The following is a 21,641-nucleotide window of genomic DNA, read 5'->3' on the forward strand; positions in this document are numbered from 1 at the left end:
CAGCAGCCATGTAGAGTTCAGAAACCTGGAGTATGACTAGGCAACAAAAGGAAAAACTATTAATATCTGAAAGAAGAGTAATGAGAAAGATTTCGGGGCCCATCTTAGATAAAGGAGAATGGAGAAGGAGGAATGAGGAAATCTACCTCTTGATGCAAAAACGAACAATCCTACAGAAGCTGAAAAGCAAAAGAATCCAATGGGTGATCCATGCAGCCCGTATGCCAGAAGGAAGAGAGATGAATAAAGCACTTGAGGGGGAACCAAACAAAAGACACTCCATAGGACGACAGAGGCAATACTGGATGGACAGCCTGCTGAAGTATGTGGCAGCCCTGGGGATAGAAGGCATCTGGAGGAAATGAACACAAAACTGAAAGGAATGGAGGCAGTTTGTGGAATCAGTACATGGTCTGCAGGGCCTGTGACAGGTGGACATATGCGATATTAAAATGTAAATAATTTAAAAGTGCCGTGTCCTAAATTCACTCATTCTGCTCGAACATCCTATTCTCTGCAATCTCTCCCTTTCTCTGGTGTGTCACCCCCTCCATGTCACCACATGTTGTGTGTCAATGTGTGCCACCATCCCAAATCTGACACACACACACACACACACACACACACACACACACACACACACACACACCTGCTTCCTCCCTGCGAGCCATCAGTCATCCCTCCCAAGCTGCCCTCCCACTCCCTGCCTTTTTTCTCCCCTCACTCACTTGAGCTGGCACAATGTAGTCATAGGTGTGTGTGTGTGTGTGTGTGTGTGTGTGTGTGTGTGTGTGTTTAAGAGGGGAGGGGAAGGGGAGGGGGAGGGGGAGGGGGAGGGGGGGGAGGAAAGGGCGTGCTCATTGGGTGTTTTGTGTACTCACACAAAACAGGATTTGTTCTAAAGCTACCAAAGTTTTTAGTCTTTGTCATGTGCCTGTCAACAACTCAACTGGTACAGCAGCTAAGAGGAGCTGAGAAATAAAACATAAGTATGGATTAATGTGTCCAGCTGGGGAAGAGTAACAGAATGAAGTTGAACCAAATCAGGTGATGCTGGGAGAATTACAACGTAAAGTGAGATACTGAAAATAGTAGAAAAGTTCTGCAATTTTGGAGTATAACAACCAACAACTGTAGAAGTATAGAGGATACAAACATTTTTTTTCTGAAAGAATTTGTCTAGAGTTTAGCTTTGTACCGAAGTGAGATGTGAAAGATACACAATACCATCCAGAAACGAAAATAAGCTTTTGAAATGTGTTGCTACAAAAGAATGCTGAAGATTAAAGAGAAGGTTGGATAACTAATGAAGAGATAATGAATAAAATTGTGGAGAGAAGAAATTTATAGCAAAACTTATCTGCTCATAGGCTACAATCTGAGGCACCAAGGGCAATGAAGCACTTCACAATAACCTATCCTAGCAAGCCTCTTCATATCAGCACAACCACTGAAAGCTTCATTCATTTGAACCTGCTTACCACATTCTCAGTTAGGTCTCCCTCTGCAATATTTTCCACTGACACTTCCTTCCACCAGCAAATTAACTATTCTTTGACATCTTAGAATGTGTCCTACTGACTAATTTCTCCTTTTAGTCAAGCAATGTTTTAGATACAACCCCCCCCCCCCCTCCCCACTTCATTTGATTCAGTACATCCTCACTATTTATTTAATCTACCCATATGCCACAAAATTGCTGCCTTCAATGCTGGTGCAAAGTTAACATCACCAATTGATACAGCCTCTCAAAATTATCTGATATGATGCATACTGTCTCAAAAAATTATTGCAACCACCTCTTCATGAATTTTGACTGATCTCAGGTAGATGTGGTCTTTCACTAAAGTCAACACAAGGAAGTCTAGTGAAGTAATCTAGAAGGCCACTCTTACGGACCACCACACCTGACCCACCTGTATTCAAATACTTGGTTTGAATGTCATCAGGCCGCTATACTGGTACGTGATGGAACACTGTCCTGTTGCAACAACATCCTTTGAGGTCTGTGGAGAGTGTAATGTATTTGCAAAAGTTTGGTAGTGTTAGTGGACATGATTCTCATGTAGTAAACAACACGATACCATGTGTATTTTTTCGTACTTACATTAATTTACTAAGAAAAAATACTTCATTTCACCATGCTGAGCTATAATTAAATGACTTCTGCATTATTTAATTTTGTTTGTGCTGATATCAGTTTTATACCATTTTACTGTTTGTTAATAGTTGCTTGTAAATAAAAGACACTCATTGTGTAAATAGTTTAGGTGAAAACTTATAAGAATAAGAAAAATATTATTTGTGATTCAGTTGCACAGTGCAGTAAAGAATGACCTACAATACATGTGAAAATGTTAACAATAATTATAGACTGAATTCAGTTATGAAATTACTAATTTAAAATACAATGCTAGTATTTGTCAACTGTTTTGTAATTTATTATTTATTCTTCTAAGTTCTTCAAATGTTGTACTTCCAAGCATTAAGATTAAGATTTGACCAAACAAAAACACCACTGGAAGTTGATTACTCTTTGTAAATTGACAACTTTTATTGTGGTTAAGATTACTAACAACAGAATATTGCTCTGTATTATTAAAAATTTCATTATCAGCCCACACACTTGTAACTGATGTACAAATTTGGTCAGGTAGCATTCATGAACAGCATGTGACAGGGCATTACACTGCTTTTTGTTGAAACGAATGAAACAAGCTAACTGAGAAGATATGTGTGTCCATGTTTTGCCACGAAAAATATATACATAAATAAACAGAAATTATTAGAAAATGTGTGTCAGCTTATTGAATAACAACTACAATGTTGGACTTCTGTATCCTGCATCCAAGTTGAGTACAATATATATTATTATTGTTCTAACAATAGTGATGTGATGGTACATTTGAGTTATGTTACCAAGAAAAATCATGTGAAAGTTAAATTTTGTGTACAAACAAAAATGGGTTACTTCAGAAGAGGAACATTTTCTAACACTATAGGAAATTCCACTTGCAAAACTGTCAATAATTCTGTCCATTTATTCAAGGAGGTGGAAAGAAAGGTTACATTAAGGTGTCACTGACAATTTCAGCCAAGACATTTCTCAAAAATACTTTCCTAGTGACCTTTTTCCTGAATTTGATAAGGGTTTTCATTTTGATAAGGATTTTAATATGTATATTGATGACAGTTTTGGACATTAAATACTGCTTCCACAAAAAAAATAGTGTCACCCATAAACAAGATGACATAGGAAATATCAACATTATTGAACACTGATGCTGCCCTCAGGCTCAGGCACAAAAATTGGCTTGCCACAGATAATATTCTACTTTCTCATCTTGAAGTGTCTGCATGACAAGGATATAAACTATTTTCCTATGCAATGTTTCAAACAAACTACTGAGTAACATCGAGTTTGTGAGCTGTTGCTTTGATGCTGATTGAAAGTACTGTTTTGAAATACTGGAGTTCTGTAGGTCCTCTCTGCATTTCTCAAAAATACTTTCCTAGTGACCTTTTTCCTGAATTTGATAAGGGTTTTCATTTTGATAAGGATTTTAATATGTATATTGATGACAGTTTTGGACATTAAATACTGCTTCCACAAAAAAAATAGTGTCATCCATAAACAAGATGACATAGGGAATATCAACATTATTGAACACTGATGCTGCCCTCAGGCTCAGGCACAAAAATTGGCTTGCCACAGATAATATTCTACTTTCCCATCTTGAAGTGTCTGCATGACAAGGATATAAACCATTTTCCTATGCAATGTTTCAAACAAGCTACTGAGTAACATCGAGTTTGTGAGCTGTTGCTTTGATGCTGATTGAAAGTACTGTTTTGAAATACTGGAGTTCTGTAGGTCCTCTCTGCATACTGGTAGCTTGTCATCTCCAACCACTAGATGTTACTGTGAGTTTACTGTTAGTAAATCATGTTATCTGTGAAATGTAATTTTATTGTACAAAAACATTTCATGACTATATTTTGTGTTGATGTGCAGTTAGTTTTGATACATCCATTCTCATCTGTTGTGGAAATGCATGGACGAAAACAATAAGCATTTTGTGGAACTCCACTCACAAGCTACACTTTTTCATTTCATTAAACACAGTGTTTAAGTTGCTGATGTGTGTAGTTACCACTGATGTTCATTTGTTTCCATATCAGTTTGGAGCGACATTTGAAGTTATTTACTTTCTCTCTCCACATGTAAGTGTGTGTGTGTGTGTGTGTGTGTGTGTGTGTGTGTGTGTGTGTGTGTGCGCGCGCGTGCGTGTTTTGTGGGGATGTTTTTATCTGGTTGGGTCATGTATGTTTAATGTGTTAAATAGTGTGCCCCCACATAGTCTAGAATAGTCATTTATCACCTGCTTTTTTTTTTCTAATGCCTTCTAAATGTGGAAAGTTTCTTCTACTGTACATTTATAGAAGGAGCTATGACTGATAAAGCAAAAAAATAAACAAAAAAGTTTATCAAACTTAATTCTCAATATGCCATCATCAGTGTTATTTTGTGGGTGCCACCAGGTTTCAAAATTTGCTGAGGTTTCTTCATTACATGTTCAGTTGTCAATTTTAGAGAGGCAGACAACAGTTTTGAAGTAGTGCTGTGCGCAAAAGTCAAAATTCTGGGGCCCAACTCTGTTTTCACACACATTTTCTATCTGCCAGGAAGTTTGTATCAAATTTCTTCTTCAGTTATTCAATTACCCAACAATGAATGAATAATGATGATGCAACACTGAAACTGGATGACAGAATTCCCTTCCACAGTCTCGTGTTAGATGGGCATCTATGTCTTGGAAACATCAGATTGATATTTTATGCCAAAAATTAGGAAAATCTGTTAATGCAATATGAACAATGTCAAAACTTCCGAATTATGACCAAAGGAGAAAGGTGTTTTGCACATTTGCAACTTAGGTCAGGGAGTGTGCAGCAGCCAAGCATATAAACAGAGCATTTATCCTCCAAAAAATGGCAGTTGGAATTCCACGCAGTCATCCCAGATATATGGATTCATTTCGTTCACCCAAATTTACTAACACTGCAGGTGTAACAATGTTATGTGACGTCACTCAGGTGCAAACAGGAAGAGAACAGAACATTGACAACTTTGGGCATCCTTTTTATTTTTCAGGATTTAGATTGTTGTGACAGGTAATCTTATAGCATAGAACAAGGTGTAGGTTAGGTTTAAAGGTGACAATTTGGTTTTGAATAGGTGAAGCCAACAAAATTGAATACGAAATCTTAGTTGAGGTGGAACACTGATTTGTAGTATAGCCCAAGGCGTAGGTTATGTTGAAAGCTGATAGTATGATTGCAAGTGGACAGAGAAGTGACAAAGGCTTCAGTTAACCCATTCTTGTAAAGTGTGGCATGGCGGGTTATAAGTTGTGTTGCGTAATGGTCTGACCAGTGCCTTCTGTCGTACTGTGCACTACAAAATGTTCCACCTACCTCAGTACGGCGTCTGGTCACCAGCCCGATTCTCTGCATACGTAAAGATCGTCAATACTTACATTTGCAAAGTGCGCCTAAACTCTGGTAGCAAGCTATCCTGTAATATCTTATAGAAAAAAATGTCAAAATTCCATAAAAAATTCTTTGTTTCTTTACGTTCAAAATTAAAGAACTTGCCATCAGCTCGTATTTATTTAAATGACTAATATCAATGTCCCCCCCCCCCCCCCATCCCCATGAACCATGGACCTTGCCGTTGGTGGCGAGGCTTGCGTGCCTCAGCGATACAGATAGCTGTACCGTAGGTGCAACCACAACAGCAGGGTATCTGTTGAGAGGCCAGACAAATGTGTGGTTCCTGAAGAGGGGCAGCAGCTTTTTCAGTAGTTGCAGGGGCAACAGCCTGGATGATTGACTGATCTGGCCTTGTAACACTAACCAAAACGGCCTTGCTGTGCTGGTACTGCGAACGGCTGAAAGCAAGGGGAAACTAAAGCCGTAATTTTTCCTGAGGGCATGCAGCTTTACTGTATGGTTAAATGATTATGGCGTCCTCTTGGGTAAAATATTCTGGAGGTAAAATAGTCCCTCATTCAGATCTCCGGGCAGGGACTACTCAGGAGGATGTCGTTATCAGGAGAAAGAAAACTGGCGTTCTACGGATGGGAGTGTGGAATGTCAGATCCCTTAACCGGGCAAGCAGGTTAGAAAATTTAAAAAGGGAAATGGATAGGTTAAAGTCAGATATAGTGTGAATTAGTGAAGTTCGGTGGCAGGAGGAACAAGACTTCTAGTCAGGTGAATACAGTGTTATAAATACAAAATCAAATAGGGGTAATGCAGGAGTAGGTTTAATAATGAATAGGAAAATAGGAATGTGGGTAAGCTACTACAAACAGCACAGTGAACGCATTATTGTGGCCAAGATAGATACGAGGCCCACTACTACCACAGTAGTACAAGTTCGTATGCCGACTAGCTCCAAAGATGATGAAGAGATCGATGAAATGTATGATGAGATAAAAGAAATTATTCATATAGTGAAGGGAGACAAAAATTTAATAGTCACGGGTGACTGGAATTCGATAGTAAGGAAAGGGAGAGAAGGAAACGTAAGAGGTGAATATGGAATGGGGGTAAGCAATGAAAGAAAAGGCCACCTGGTAGAGTTTTGCACAGAGCATAACTTAATCATAGCTAACACTTGGTCCAAGAATCATAAAAAAGGTTGAATACATGGAAGAATCCTGGAGATACTGAAAGGTTTCAGATAGATTATATAATGGTAAGACAGAGATTTAGGAACCAGGTTTTAAATTGTAAGACATTTCCAGGGGCAGATGTGGACTCTGACCACAATCTATTGGTTATGAAACATAGATTAAAACTGAAGAAACTGTAAAAAGGTGGGAATTCAAGGAGATGGGACCTGGATAAACAGACTGAACCAGAGTTTGTAGAAAGTTTCAGGGAGAGCATTAGGCAACGATTGACAAGAATGGGGGAAAGAAATACAGTAGAAGAAGAATGGGTAGCTTTGAGAGATGAAATAGTGAAGGCAGCAGAGGATCAAGTAGGTAAAAAGACGAGGGCTAATAGAAATTCTTGGGTAACAGAAGAGATACTCAAATATTGATGAAAGGAGAAAATACAAAAATGCAGTAAACAAAGCAGGCAAAAAGGAATACAAACGTCTCAAAAATGAGATAGACAGGAATTGCAAAATGGCTAAGTAGGGATGGCTAGAGGACGAATGTAAGGATGTAGAGGCGTATATGACTAGGGGTAAGATGGATACTGCCTACAGGAAAATTAAAAGAGACCTTTGGATAAAAGAGAACCACTTGCATGAATATCAAGAGCTCAGATGGAAACCCAGTTCTAAACAAAGAAGGGAAAGCAGAAAGGTGGAAGGAGTATATAGAGGGTCTATACAAGGGCGATGTTCTTGAGGACAATATTATGGAAATGGAAGAGGATGCAGATGAAGATGAAATGGGAGATATGATACTGCGTGAAGAGTTTGACAGAGCACTGAAAGACCTAAGTTGAAACAAGGCCCCGGGAGTAGACAACATTCCATTAGAACTACTGATAACCTTGGGAGAGCTAGCCCTAACAAAACTCTATCATCTGGTGAGCAAGATGTATGAGACAGGTGAAATACCCTCAGACTTCAAGAATAATATAATAATTCCAATACCAAAGAAATCAGGTGTTGACAGACGTGAAAATTACCGAACTATCAGTTTAATAAGCCAAGGTTGCAAAATACTAAAACAAATTCTTTACAGACATATGGAAAAACTGGTAGAAGCTGACCGAGGCAATACTGACCCTATGAGTTATCTTAGAAAATAGATTAACGAAAGGCAAACCTACGTTTCTAGCATTTGTGGACTTACAGAAAGCTTTTGACAATGTTGACTGGAATACTCTCTTTCAAATTCTGAAGGTGGCAGGGGTGAAATATAAGGCTATTTACAATTTATACAGAAACCAGATGGGAGTTATAAGAGTCGAGGGGCATGAAAGGGAAGCAGTGGTCAGGAAGGGAGTGAGACAGGGTTGTAGCCTATCCCCGATGGTATTCAATCTGTATATTGAGCTAGCACTAAAGAAAACAAAAGAAAAATTTGGAGTAGGAATTAAAATTCACGGAGAAGAAATAAAAACTTCGAGGTTCGCCAATGACACTGTAATTCTGTTAGAGACAGCAAAGGACTTGGAAGAGCAGTTGAACAGAATGGACACTGCCTTGAAAGGAGGATATAAGATGAACATCAACAAAAGCAAAATGAGGATAATGGAATGTAGTTGAATTAAATCGGGTGATGCTGAGGGTATTAGATTAGGAAATGAGACGCTTAAAGTAGTAAATGATTTTTGCTATTTGGGGAGCAAAATAACTGATGATGGTCGAAGTAGAGAGGATATAAAATGTAGACTGGCAATGGTAAGGAAAGCATTTCTGAAGAAGAGACATTTGTTAACACCAAGTATAGATTTAAATGTCAGGAAGTCTTTTCTGAAAGTATTTGTATGGAGTGTAGCCTTGTATGGAAAAGAAACATGGACGATAAATAGTTTGGATAAAAAGAGAATAGAAGCTTTCAAAATGTGGTGCTACAGAAGAATGCTGAAGATTAGATGGGTAGATCACATAACTAATGAGGAGGTTTTGAATAGAATTGGGGACAAGAGAAATTTGTGTCACAACTTGACTAGAAGAAGGGATTGGTTGGTAGGACATATTCTGAGGCATCAAGGGGTCACCAGTTTAGTATTGGAGGGCAGTGTGGAGGGTAAAAATCACAGAGGGAGACCAAGAGATGAATACACTAAACAGATTCAGAAGGATGTAGGTTGCAGAAGGTACTGGGAGATGAAGAAGATTTCACAGGATAGAGTAGCATGGAGAGCTGCATCAAACCAGTCTCTGGACTGAGGACCACAACAATAACAACATCAATGTCCTCAGCTCACAGTTCATACAACCCAGTATACACGAAAGACAGCCAGAAATGTACTTAAGACCGACCTGAATTATTATGTGATCTCCAGTCGATACTCTGCTACAATATATGAGTTTCACATTCAGTCTCTTTTTTTCAGTGGATTTCTAATAAAGAAACTGCTCGCCAGCTATTCCATAGATGAATATGAAACATGGCATGCGGAGTTCTACAAAGACCAAAAGTTCACATGCGTTTATCTTTCCAAATAAACATTTCACAAAGCTCAAATTACCACAATCTGTCCATAAATGCTACTGCTTTCAAGGCAATACCACTCGGATGTGAAATACCAGTAACTTCTTCATTTTACTCATAACGTAGACGGACACGTCCAACATGACCTATACGTCTGATAGCTGGTAAACGACTCCTGAATGCTGCTTCTTCCACAGCCTATAACTACCTGGCAGTGTGCAGGAACTGCTAAACTCTGAATGGCTGATCAAAATGACCAGCCAATCAGAACAGTTGTTCGAGATCATTCTCACGCCAAAACAGTCCTACACCAATCACTATTCACAGATGCACTTACATCACTTCATCATGCAAATCTTAATAAAATGATTAACAAAATCAAATGAAAAGAAAACTAAGCTTGAAATGACTTTAGAAAATCATTACTCTGCAAATGGCTATTCTGGCCGCCTTCTGACAAAAGCAAGTACCCTTGGACGTTCATCATTGGCAAGGTAGGAAAATTACATTTTCATTGCAACTGCTTGCTTCACACTTTCCCATGACATAATTATGTAATGTTTAACATCAGATAATAATGAATCTTTACATATGTCCCACATATACATTCTCACTCTCTCTCATTTATTCACACAACAAAACAAATAGTTATTAAATAAACATTAATCCTCTCTGAATTCTATGTTATGAAAATGAAAAATGGTGAACGTTTTTAATTATAAAAAATCAAAATAAATTGTTCTGCCATTTAATAAATTTCAGTAGTAATTCCAAATGATACTAAAAGACAAACTGCTATGAATCCTAACTGGCTTTAATCTTATACATGTCGGTTTTTGGTGTTTTAGATAATTGTTTCTAAATCTGAAAGTACCACAGCTAGACAGCTGAGATTTTAATACAACTTCCCTTTTAATAACAAAGGACTGTATACTGAATAATATTTAATACTGTTTATTTAGATTCTTAGAGGCTTGAATATTCTGTCACTTGAACTAACACTGGTTGTGCTTCCTACGGCTAGGCTAGCGACAGGTGCAAGTGAGTCACACTAAGATACCAGTGGCTGTATTTTGCCACTGCCAACGGCTCCAAAGCTACGAGCCAGTACTTCAATGTAGATTACTGCAATAAAATGCTACTGCGTATTGACTCGCGACGTTACAAAAGGATGTTCAAGAATAAGAAATAACTTCCACTACTGTCAATATATATTTCTAAAATTGTACAACCAATCTTAAAATACAGGCAGCATAACAGTTTAAATAAAGATGTACATATTTATAACCTAGGGGAGATTGTGTGTATCACCTGACAAGGCATTACACGAAAGGTGCAGACAAATGTCTGTATGGAGATCAAATTGTTTAACAAGCTCCCAAAGTACCTACAGGGAAGTCAACCTGCAAGAATATTTTAGTAATAAGTGTTTTTATAGTATTACTGAATCTATTTTAAATGAGTAGATTATCTACCTTTGCGCCATACTAGCCATACATAACTTAGATGATTGTGTGTTCGTAACTGTTTCTAGCAAGTTATGGCATGACTTTTAACATATGTCCAACATCCAAATTCTCTATGTGAATAAATAAGTTACTATTCTACATTACACAATGTAATTATCCACTGCAGCCTAAGAACAACTCACCTCTTTAACAATGCTTAGTGGATCCTGCATACTATTGTGGCCATCCGGCACCTCCCACTCCTGTAGACAATGAAAAGTAGTAAAAAGAGTTACTCTTGTAGGTGCATAATGCTTAAGTCATGTCATGGATATCATTCAACTTATTTTCCTTCTACAATGGACAGCAAATGATGTACACAGAGCCAGCCAGTTCTTTCTAATTTAGTGACCTTTGCAATTAACAGTTTTATACAAAAAGGGAGGGGCTAACAAAAATGTAAGATTCAATTTTATGCTCCATATATAGGTAACTAGCTGACTAACCTGACATTATCTGTCTATTCATTTTGCCAATTTGCTATTAGAAACAAAAACAAAAAGTTAATTGTGTTTGTGGTGAAGTATAGAAAAAATTTCATTTCCACGTATTCGTGAAAAGATCTTTAAAATTATGAAACAGCTGTACAAAGAAATATGCATCATGTACAAATGTACAGGTACAGGATCCAGATTAAGAAACATGATCCTGGCAATTTCTGTACATCGGTACATCAGGCATAGCTGCTTTGCATGTCTATGAACGCAATTTTGTAAACCGAGTCACGATAGGCAATAGTGTGGTTTCAGTTGCCTGAGACTGCAGATGTGTGTGCAAGTTGCATCTGTGTGTGTGTGTGTGTGTGTGTGTGTGTGTGTGTGTGTGTCTGTTGTTGACAAAGGCCTTAAGGGCCGAAAGCTATGATTGTGTGAATCTTTTGTTGTGCCTATAGCGGCTCAGCATCTCTGTTATATGGTGAGTGGCAACTTTCCTTCTCTAATATTGTTACATTCCATCCTGGATTTTCCATTGTTTGATTTTGTAAACTGAGGAAGAGAAGACTTGTGTTTTAACACCCCACTGACAATTAGGTCATTAGAGATGGAGCACAAGCTCGGATTAGGGAAGGATGGACAACAATCCTGGTATTTACCTTAAGCAACTGAAGAAAATCATGGAAAACCTAAATTACAATGGCCAGATGCTGGTTTGAACTGTTGTCCTCCCAAATGCAAATCCAGTGTGCTAACCCCTGCACTACCTGCTCAGTAATTTTGTAAAGTTTTCTATGGCAATGCCTCTTTACAGCTCTACAGACTGCTGTCATTGCTGTCTACAACCACTTGGGCTTCACAATTGAAGGATGTCAAAAGCACTGCCAGATGTTAGGGATTTTCTTAAGTTGGCTCAATTGCAGGAGTATCTTAGTAGTAAAGAATAAATGTATTAAAACGTGATGCAAGATGTGACAATTTTTTCACATATCTCCCTGCTTACGACATCATATCCCTTCAGTATGAGTCATACAATGATATAATTTTGTTTGTACATTCAGTGGCATATGTGGATACTGTCTGCAAGAAGTGTTACAAATAAGTAATTAATTTAAATGGCATGCATGATGCAGAAATTTTTTACATGTCTCAGTGTTAATGAAGTCATCTCTCTTTAACTATGTGTGGTACCATGGTATACTTTTGTAGAAGCATTTAGTGTCATAAGTGGATGTTGCCTGCGAAATTTTATTGAGAATACAGTTAATAGCACAGAAGTAGTACATTTAGATGTCATGCATGTTGTGGAGGTTTTTTGTGCATCTCACTGTTTATGTCTTTAACTATGTTAGTCAGCTGAGTCTTACTCAGACAGCCATCGTAGCTTGACAGTAAGGGATATATGTACCAAGTTTGGTTGAAATTGGTCCAGTGGTTCAGGAGGGGATGTGGAAGTGGCACTCAAATGCAGGAGAAAACACTTTCTGATTCTGCACCTGCATGAGGCCATTATGTTGTGTGTTCCAGATTTCTGCACATGAATGAAATTGATTTCTTTCAATGCTACAGGAAAAAAATAGTGATAATTCAATTGCACCATTTCAAGACTAGAGCGTAATCCAGAAACTGACAGCCTGAATATAAAACTGCTTATAGTTCATTTTCACTACATTTTGCTGATTTATTCTATTGTTACACAAAAACAATGGCATGGAAAGCAGTACAAATCCATAAATTAGGAACTATAGGTAGATGAGACATGAGAAATATCCTCCGACAAGAATGTAATAATTCTAATTGCAAATAAGCAGGTGCTGACAGGTGCAAATTCTACTGAAGTCTCATTTTAATAAGTCATGGTTGAAAAGTACTGACACAAATTATTTATGGAAAAATGTAAACAAACTGACCTCAGGGAAAATCAGATAGGGTTAATGTAGGAATGCACATGATAATATGTATCCAACTACTTATCTGAGGAGATAGATTAAAGACACATTAACCCACATTTATAGCAATTACAGATTAAAAGCAAGCTTTTGACAATGTTGACTGTGATACACCCTTTGAAATTCTGAAGGCAGCAGCAAAAAGGCTCATGAAGTGAAATGCTGTTTATAACTTGAACAGAAAGTAGGTTACAGTTCCAAGAATTGAAAAACATGAATAGGAAGTAGTAGCTGAGAATGGAGTGAGGCATTGTTGTTGCCTTCCTTCATGCTATATAATCTGTAAACTGGGCAAGTAGAAAACGAAACCACGAAAAAATTCAACAATAGAAAATCGAGGATGCAATGTAACAATATTGTGAAAAGGGAAGAGGATGTAGGTTTGCAAACTGTCAGGCATTGGGAAACGTGGTGTTCAATAGCTGTAAGACTATGGGCATTAGGGATGTTAGTATAAATGGAGGTAGCATTAATAGTTATGTGCTGGGCACCATGTTGTAAAGGAACAAGAACTGTGGAGGGTCAGTAGAGGAAATGGTTGGTATCTTATACATATAAGGGTAGGTTGCTGGTAATAGGCTGAAGGTGTTGGTCTACAAGAGCAGAGATTCTCTCAATGAGAGGATAGTAACCAGCCACAATGGCATGTCTTAGGTGGTTGAGTTTATGGACTTTAGGAGGCATGTAGAAGGTAGGAGTGCGGGGAGTAATGGGAGCGAGGAGAGGTATAGATTCCAGGGAGAAGTTATGGAAGGGGTCTGAGAATTTGAGGAGAGACTGGAGATCCTGCTGGCTTTCTGGAATAGGGTCACTACAGCAGGGTGTAGTGTTTATAAACAACGCTGGTGTAGCATTTATCAGCAGGTAGCATTATAAGGTTGGGATAAGTTTTTATGGGTTGGATTACAATTCATTCCATAGATGAAAGGTTAGTTTGCATTTGAGGGATTAAGATAATGATGGTGAGGCAAGGTTTGAGGTTAAGAAATTCTGGAAAGTTAGCAGGGGTGATTTGGGGGCAGTGGCGGTGGATCAGTTGGATGGAGGAGTGAACTGAGTCAGGCAAGATACAACATTGATCCTTGCTTGAGTCTGATTGGTGGAGTTGGTGGCGAAAAACTTTTTGCACTGCATGATTTAATTTGGGACTGGGACAAAAGGTGAGGTCTTTGGAAAGGACTGGTACTTCTGCAGGGTTAAAGCTTTTGGAGGAAATGTTCATGACTGTGTTTTGGGCTGTTTACATTCTGGAATCTGTGTGGTGGTGGGAGAAAGTTTTGGAGGGAGGGGTAAATGTAGTAGGCAGTGAGCACGGTTTGTCAGCTATGAGGGGATGTGGGGGAGTTTTGGAGGTTGCTTTAGAGGTGGTGGACAGTGGTAGCCCAAGTTGGGAGTACAAAGTGAGCCGGTTGGAGAGTTTTTTGAAGTTGTGTTGCGTATGTTGCTCTAGTTCCTGGCGGGCAAGAGCTTCGTTGTGTGTTATGGGATCCAGGAATTTGGATATGCACTGCACTCTCAAATTCAATCATGCAGGACTTGTTAAAGACCTTCTCTCCTTCGCCTGGTCCCTATAGTGGAAACACTTTTTCACTACCAACCCTACCAATCAGACTCAAGCAAAGACCAATGTTGAACCCTACTAGACTCAGTTTACTGCTTCATCGAACCGTGATCCACCCCACTGTCCTCACATCACTCGCTGCTAACTTTTCATGGAAAGAACCACAATCCATCAACTATAAACTTTTCCCAACCTTTAATCCAACCTGCTGACTAAGGCTCCAGCACTGCTGTTTTGAACCTGGAGGAAGGACTCTGCCAGCAGTCAGTCATCCACTTACAAACGGTACCACAGTGACACCATTCCAAAAACCAAGGGGGATCTCCACTCTCTCCTCAAATCCTTAGGTCCATCCCACAACCTCTCCATGGAGTCTCTCTCTCTCTCTCTCTCTCCTCACCCCCACTACTCCCTTCACTCCTACCTTCTACATGCTTTCTAAAGTCCACAAAACCAATCACCCAGATGCCCCATTGTGGCCGGTTACTGTGCTCCCACTGACAGACTCTATGCTCTCATAGAGCAACACCTTCAGCCTCTTACCAGCAACCTATCCTCCTATATAAAAGATACCATCATTTCTTCCACCGACTCTCCACAGCTCCTGTTCATCACTATTGATGCCACCTACCTTTACACTAACATCCCTAATACCCATGGTCTTTTACCACTATTGAACACTACTTTCCCAAATCCTCACAGATTCCAAAGCTACAACCTCTTTCCTGATCGCCATGGCCAACTATATCCTCACTCACAATTAATTCTCCTTTAAGGCATTACCTACAAACAAATCTGGGGTACAGCTATGGGCACTCGCATGGCACCATCCCATGCCAACTTCTTCATGGGACATCTAGAGGAATCCTTCAAAAAAATCTAGAATCCTAAACCCCTCACATAGTTTAGATTCACTGATAACATCATCTTCATCTGGATTGAGGGTAAGACACCCTATCCACATTCCTCCAGAACATCAACACTTAGTCCCCCATTCACTTCATCTGGCCCTATTCACTCAACCCAACAAGTAACCTTCCTCGATGATAACCTCCACCTCAAAGATGGCTATATCAATACCTCTTTCCATGTCAAACCTACAAACCACCAGGAGCACCTCTACTTCGACAGCCTGCATCCCGTGGTCGTGCGGTAGCGTTCTCGCTTCCCACGCCCGGGTTCCCGGGTTCGATTCCTGGCGGGGTCAGGGATTTTCTCTGCCTCGTGATGGCTGGGTGTTGTGTGCTGTCCTTAGGTTAGTTAGGTTTAAGTAGTTCTAAGTTCTAGGGGACTGATGACCATAGATGTTAAGTCCCATAGTGCTCAGAGCTATTTGAACCATTTGAATCTACTTCGACAGCTGCCACCCATTCCATACTAGGAAGTCCATTACATACACCCTAGCTACCCATGCTGTCGCATCTGTAGGGAAAATCTCTCTCTCTCTCTCTCTCTCTCTGAATACACCATCAGGTTTTCTATTACCTCTCATCGTGTCCTGAAATGAGGAATGTCCAACCCACTATTCTTCCCACCCCTCCCATAGTGATATTTCACTGCCCATCAAACCCATACGATATGCCCATCTATCCCAACACAACTTGCGTCATGGCTCGTATCCCTGTAATAAACCTAGAAGGAAGACCTGCCCCATACATCCTCCCACCACCACTTGCTCCAGTGTTGTCACAGGCATCACCAATCCCATCAAAAACAGGGCTACCTGTAAAACCAGTCACGTGATCCACAAGCTAAGCTGCAACCACTGTGTTGCATCCTATGTTTGCATGACAACTAACAAGTTGTTGGTGCACATGAATGGCCACCAACAAACTGTGGACAAGGAACAGCTGGACCACCCCATTGCTGAGCACGCCACCCAACACAACACAACATTCTTCATTTCAGTCACTGCTTCACTGCCTGTGCTTTTTGGATCCTTCCCACCAACACCAGCCTTTCTGAACTGCGGAGATGGAGAACTCTCCCTGCAACATATACTGTGTTCTTGTAACCCTCCTGGCCTCAACTTTCATTATTCTTTGTCCTTACCCTCTGGCCCCTTTCCCTGTTCCTCTGTTCCACCAACACACCCACAGTCTTTCTATCTCTTTCCTTTTCTGGTAATCTCCACCTTCCTCGCCCTCCAACTAACCTCCTTACTGCACCTAGCTGCCCTACCCTCTCTCCACCTCATCCCTGTATGCCCCCACAAGCAGCACTTTACCATCCCCCACCTCTACCCCACTTTCCATCCTCCTCATTATTCTCATCACCCATTTGCATCTTTCATTATGCGCATCTGCTTGCAGTGTGACTTCAGCAACAACAGACTGTGGTCATTGCTTGAAATGTGTTAGCATGTGTGTGTGTGTGTGTGTGTGTGTGTGTGTGTGTGTGTGTGTGTGTGTGTGTGTGTTACACCTCCAATGAAAGCCTTGTTGGCTGGAAGCTCATTTTCCGACAGTCTTTTTATTATGCCTGTCTGTGACCCAGATTGCTAATCACCATGACCAACTATATCCCCACCCACAATTACTTCTCCTTCGAAGGCATTACCCACAAACAAATCTAAGGTACAGGCTACGGGCACTCAAATGGCACCATCTTATGCCAACCTATTCATAGACCATCTACAGTAATTCTTCCTAAACACCCAGAATCCCAAACCCCTCACCTGGTTCAGATTCACTGATGACACCTTCATGATCTGGATTGAGGGTGAGGACACCCTATCCATATTCCTCCATAACATCAAAACTTTATCCCCCATTCACTTCACCTAGTCCTATTCAACCCACAAATAACCTTCCTCAATGTTGACCCCATCTCAAAGAAGGCTACATCAATACCTCTGTTCACATCAAACCTCCTAAACCACCAGCAATACCTCCATTTTGATAGCTGCCACCCATTCCATACCAAGAAGTCATTTACATACAGCCTAGCCACCCATGGTCATTTGCATCTGTAGTGATGAATAGTCCCTCATGAAATACACCAAGGTTCTTGCTGAGGCTGTCACAGATTGTAATTACCCCCCTCTCCCCAAAACTGTACAAAGCAGATCTCCCATACCTTATCTCTCCAGTCACACACCACCCTCTGAAGTCCCACCACCCAGCCACATAGGAGCATTCCCCTCATGACTCAGTACCACCCAAAACTGGAGCAACCGCATCACATTCTCTGCCAGGTTTTCGACTATCTCTGGTCCTGTTTTGAAATGAGGAATGTATTACCACTATCCTTCCCACCCCTCCCACAGTGGTATTCCCCACCAAACCTACACAATTTCCTCGTCCATCCCTACCAGCTCCTGCATCCATCCCCTTGCCTCATGGCTCATATCCCTATAATAGACCTAGATGCAAGACCTGTCCCATACATCCTCCCACCACTATCTACTCTAGTGCTGTCACAAGCATAACCTATCCTGTCAAAGGTAGGGCTACCTGTGAAACCAGTCATGTGATCTACAACCAAAGCTGCAATCACTGTGCTGCATTCTATGTTCGCATGACAACTAACAAGCTGTCTGTCTATACGAGTTGCCACCAACAAACTGTGGCCAAGAAATAGCTAGACCTCCCCACTGCTGAGCATGGCACCCAACACGACATTCTTCACTTCAATGACTGCTTCACAGCCTCAATATGATTGTAAGATTAAAGAAATTCGAGCTCTCACAAATGTTTACCAAAAATAGTTTTGCCCCTGGACCACTGGGGTCTGTAACAGGAAATAGTGGTATGTAAAGAACCTGTTGCCACACAAAATCAAGTCGTTTGCCGAGTATGGCTGCAGCTACAGACAAAGATCTAGAACAGAATAAAGTAAATCACTGGTCAAGGTGTTGAAGTAATAACGTATGCTGATGAACTACATTCAAAGTCCTATCAAACCAACATACGAAGCTGTTCTGAAGGGTAACACATCCAAATTTTTTATCTGAAAACTCTTAAAGCTTTTCAAATACAACAAAAGTTATTAACATTCTGTGTCTTTCTTCTTCGTGTTTACATATTTATTTTCAGCCCTCTGTCACTAGAGGGCTTTGAATTCCAACATGAAACATGGCGGTGTGTAACTTAACTATGTTGGTCTGTGGACCCTTCCCACCAACAAGCTTTTCTGAATTGCACATGTGGGAACTCCCCCTTCAATATATCATACATTCCCATAAGCTCCCTTTAGTCTTTGTCCTGTCCCTCTAGCCCCTTCCCTGTTCTCATTCCAGCAACAAACAGTCCTCTATTCTTTCAGCAATGTACCCACAGTCTTTCTATGTCTCTCCTTTTCCGCTAACACCCACCTGGGTCTAAACTCTTGACTACACCCAGCTGCCTTACCCTCTTTCCATCTCATCTCTGTATGCTCCCACAAGCAGCACTTTACCATCCCCCTCTCCTACCATGCCATCCCTCCTCCTCACCACCTCAGCGTCCTACTTAATCCCAGCACCCATTTGCATCTCCCATCATACACAGCTGCTCGCAATTTGGCCTCAGCAGCCAGTGACTGCAGTCATGTATGAGTTGTATTTGCGAGCGCGCATGTGTGTGTGTGTGTGTGTGTGTGTGTCTTTGTTGGCTGAAAGCTCATTTTCTGACAGTCTTTTTGCTGTGCCTATCTGCGATTCAGCATCTCTGCTATACGGTGAGTAGCAACTATCCTTTATATAATACTGAAATGAAGGAAAAAATTATAAACAGAATTATAGCTCAGGGAGAAGAAATAAAAACCTTGAAACTGAAATTCTGTCACACACATGGCAAAGGACTTGGAAGAGCAACTGAATGGAATGGGCAGTGTCTTGAAAGAGATTACAAGATGAACATCAACAAAAATAAAATGGGGTAATGGAATGTAGTCAAATTAAATCACGTGATGCTGAGAGAATTAGGTTAGGAAATCAGACACTAATAATGTCACGTAAGTTTTACTATTTGAGCAGCAAAGTAACAGAGGATGGTTGAGGTAGAGAGGATATAAAATGCAGACTGGCAATAGCAAGAAAAATGTTTCTGAAAAAGGAAAATTTTATTAACCAGAATATAAATATATGAATAATAGGAACGTAAATTTAAATGTCAGAAAATCTTTTCTGAAAGTATTTGTTCGAAGTGTAGCCATGTATGGAAGCAAAACATGGCTGATAGTTTAGGAGGAGATAATAGAAGCTTTTGGAATGTGGTGCTATTGGAATGTAGTGCTGCAGAAGATTGCTGAAGATTAGGTGGATAGAAATACTGTGTGTGTGTGTGTGTGTGTGTGTGTGTGTGTGTGTGTGCACGTGTGTGCATAGTGGTGGCGGTGGCAGCATTATTGTTGAGGGAGACCAAGAGATCAATATAGTAAGCAGGTTCAAATGGATATACATTGCAGTAGCTCATTTGGGAAGAAGAGGCTTGCTCAGGATACAGGAGAGTGGAGAGCTGCATCAAATTAGTCTACAAACTCAAAGCCACCACCACCACAACAACAACACTAACCAAGCAATTAAATACATGTAATGCATAACACCAAAGGTCCCAAAAAATGCAGGTGCCTCTTGAGGAGGAAGAGGAGGAGGAGGAGGAGATTGACAACGAGATCATTAGAGACTGGTCACCAGCTTAATTAGGAAAGGGTAGAGAAGAAAATTTGTTGTACCCTTTTAAAAGAACTATCATGCATTTGCCTTAAATGATTTACGGAAAACTGCTGTCCTCCCAAATATGAGTCCAGAATGCTAGCCACTGTGCCACCTCGCTTGGTACAAATGCCTCGAGCAAAGTCGACATTTTTTATGCAGACTAGCTGCTATTAACAATGATGAAAATACAAATGAACCACGGAAGTCCTCCTGATACTAATATAAGAAGGGACAGCTTCTTTTCAATCTAGAGTGAAATACATTTCTACTTTGTTCATAACTGATGTGACACACTGCCTATCAGCATTTGTGTTCCCACTCGGTGCCAAAGATAAACATGTAGATAGTTCACAATATGCTGGCTGAGTGCTGGACAGTGTGCAGGGAGCAGAGAAAGCCACCTCTAACTACCAAAGCCCCACACACAGAGACAACCAAGGAGAGTGTGGCTGTATAGAGGGATTACGCTGTAATTTCCTTACACAGTGTTGAACCACACATTTGTTTACTGGTTAAAGGTGAACACCCATGACATTCACTTTGTGATGACTAGAGAACACACAGATACCATATTTTTTGTGACTACCTCTCCATTTACATATATACTCCACAAGTCAACATTCGGTGAATGGTGGAGGGTACCTTCTACCACTACTAGTCATTTCCTTTGATGTTCCACTCTGAAATGAGGCAAAGAAAAAATGGCTATCTATAAACCTCCGTAAAAGCCCTAATTTCTCATATCTTATCTTCATGGTCCTTACACAAAATGTACATAGCCAGCAGTAGAATCATTCTGCAGCCAGTTTCAAAGGCTGGTTTTATAAGTTTTCTCAAGAGCATTTCTTGAAAAGTACGCCGTCTCCCCCTTCCCACTGCAGAGATTCCCATTTGAGTTCATGAACCATCCCTGTAATACTTGCAAGTTGACTGAACCTACTGGTGACAAATCTAGCAGCACCCTCTTGATTTGCTTCGATGCCTTTCTTTAATCCGACATTGTGGGCACCCCAAATAATCGAGAACAATGGGTCACACTAGTGTTCTACATGTGGTCTCCTTTACAAATGAGCTACACTTCCCTAAAATTTGACCAATTGCGTTCCCTGCTACTATCATTACATGATAATTTCATTTCATATCACTCTGTAGTGTTACAATTAGATGTTTAATCAATATGACTGTGTGAAGCAGCACACTACTAATGCTATACTCGAACATTACAGAATTATAGAATGAAATGTTCACTCTGCAACAGAGTGTATACTGATATGAAACTTCCTGGAAGATTAAAACTGTGTGCTGGAAAGAGTCTCGAACTCGGGACCTTTGCCTTTCACAGTTAAAGTCTTCTACA

The 21,641-nt window shown here is 40.2% G+C and overlaps 1 protein-coding gene across 10 annotated transcripts in view; it reads right to left on the minus strand.

Moving 5' to 3' along the window:
• The window catches only part of LOC126106687 (zinc finger protein 501-like), a 229,658-nt gene that overhangs the window by 142,438 nt on the left and 65,579 nt on the right, over positions 1-21,641 (minus strand). For all 10 annotated transcript variants that reach the window (XM_049913061.1, XM_049913063.1, XM_049913058.1 and 7 more), the window contains one exon: positions 10,846-10,905. In XM_049913061.1, the coding sequence (XP_049769018.1) occupies positions 10,846-10,905 (60 nt within the window). The remainder of the gene's footprint in view (positions 1-10,845; positions 10,906-21,641) is intronic.

The sequence above is a fragment of the Schistocerca cancellata genome, chromosome 10 (assembly GCF_023864275.1).
Source record: "Schistocerca cancellata isolate TAMUIC-IGC-003103 chromosome 10, iqSchCanc2.1, whole genome shotgun sequence".
In the NCBI taxonomy this organism is placed as follows: domain Eukaryota; kingdom Metazoa; phylum Arthropoda; class Insecta; order Orthoptera; family Acrididae; genus Schistocerca; species Schistocerca cancellata.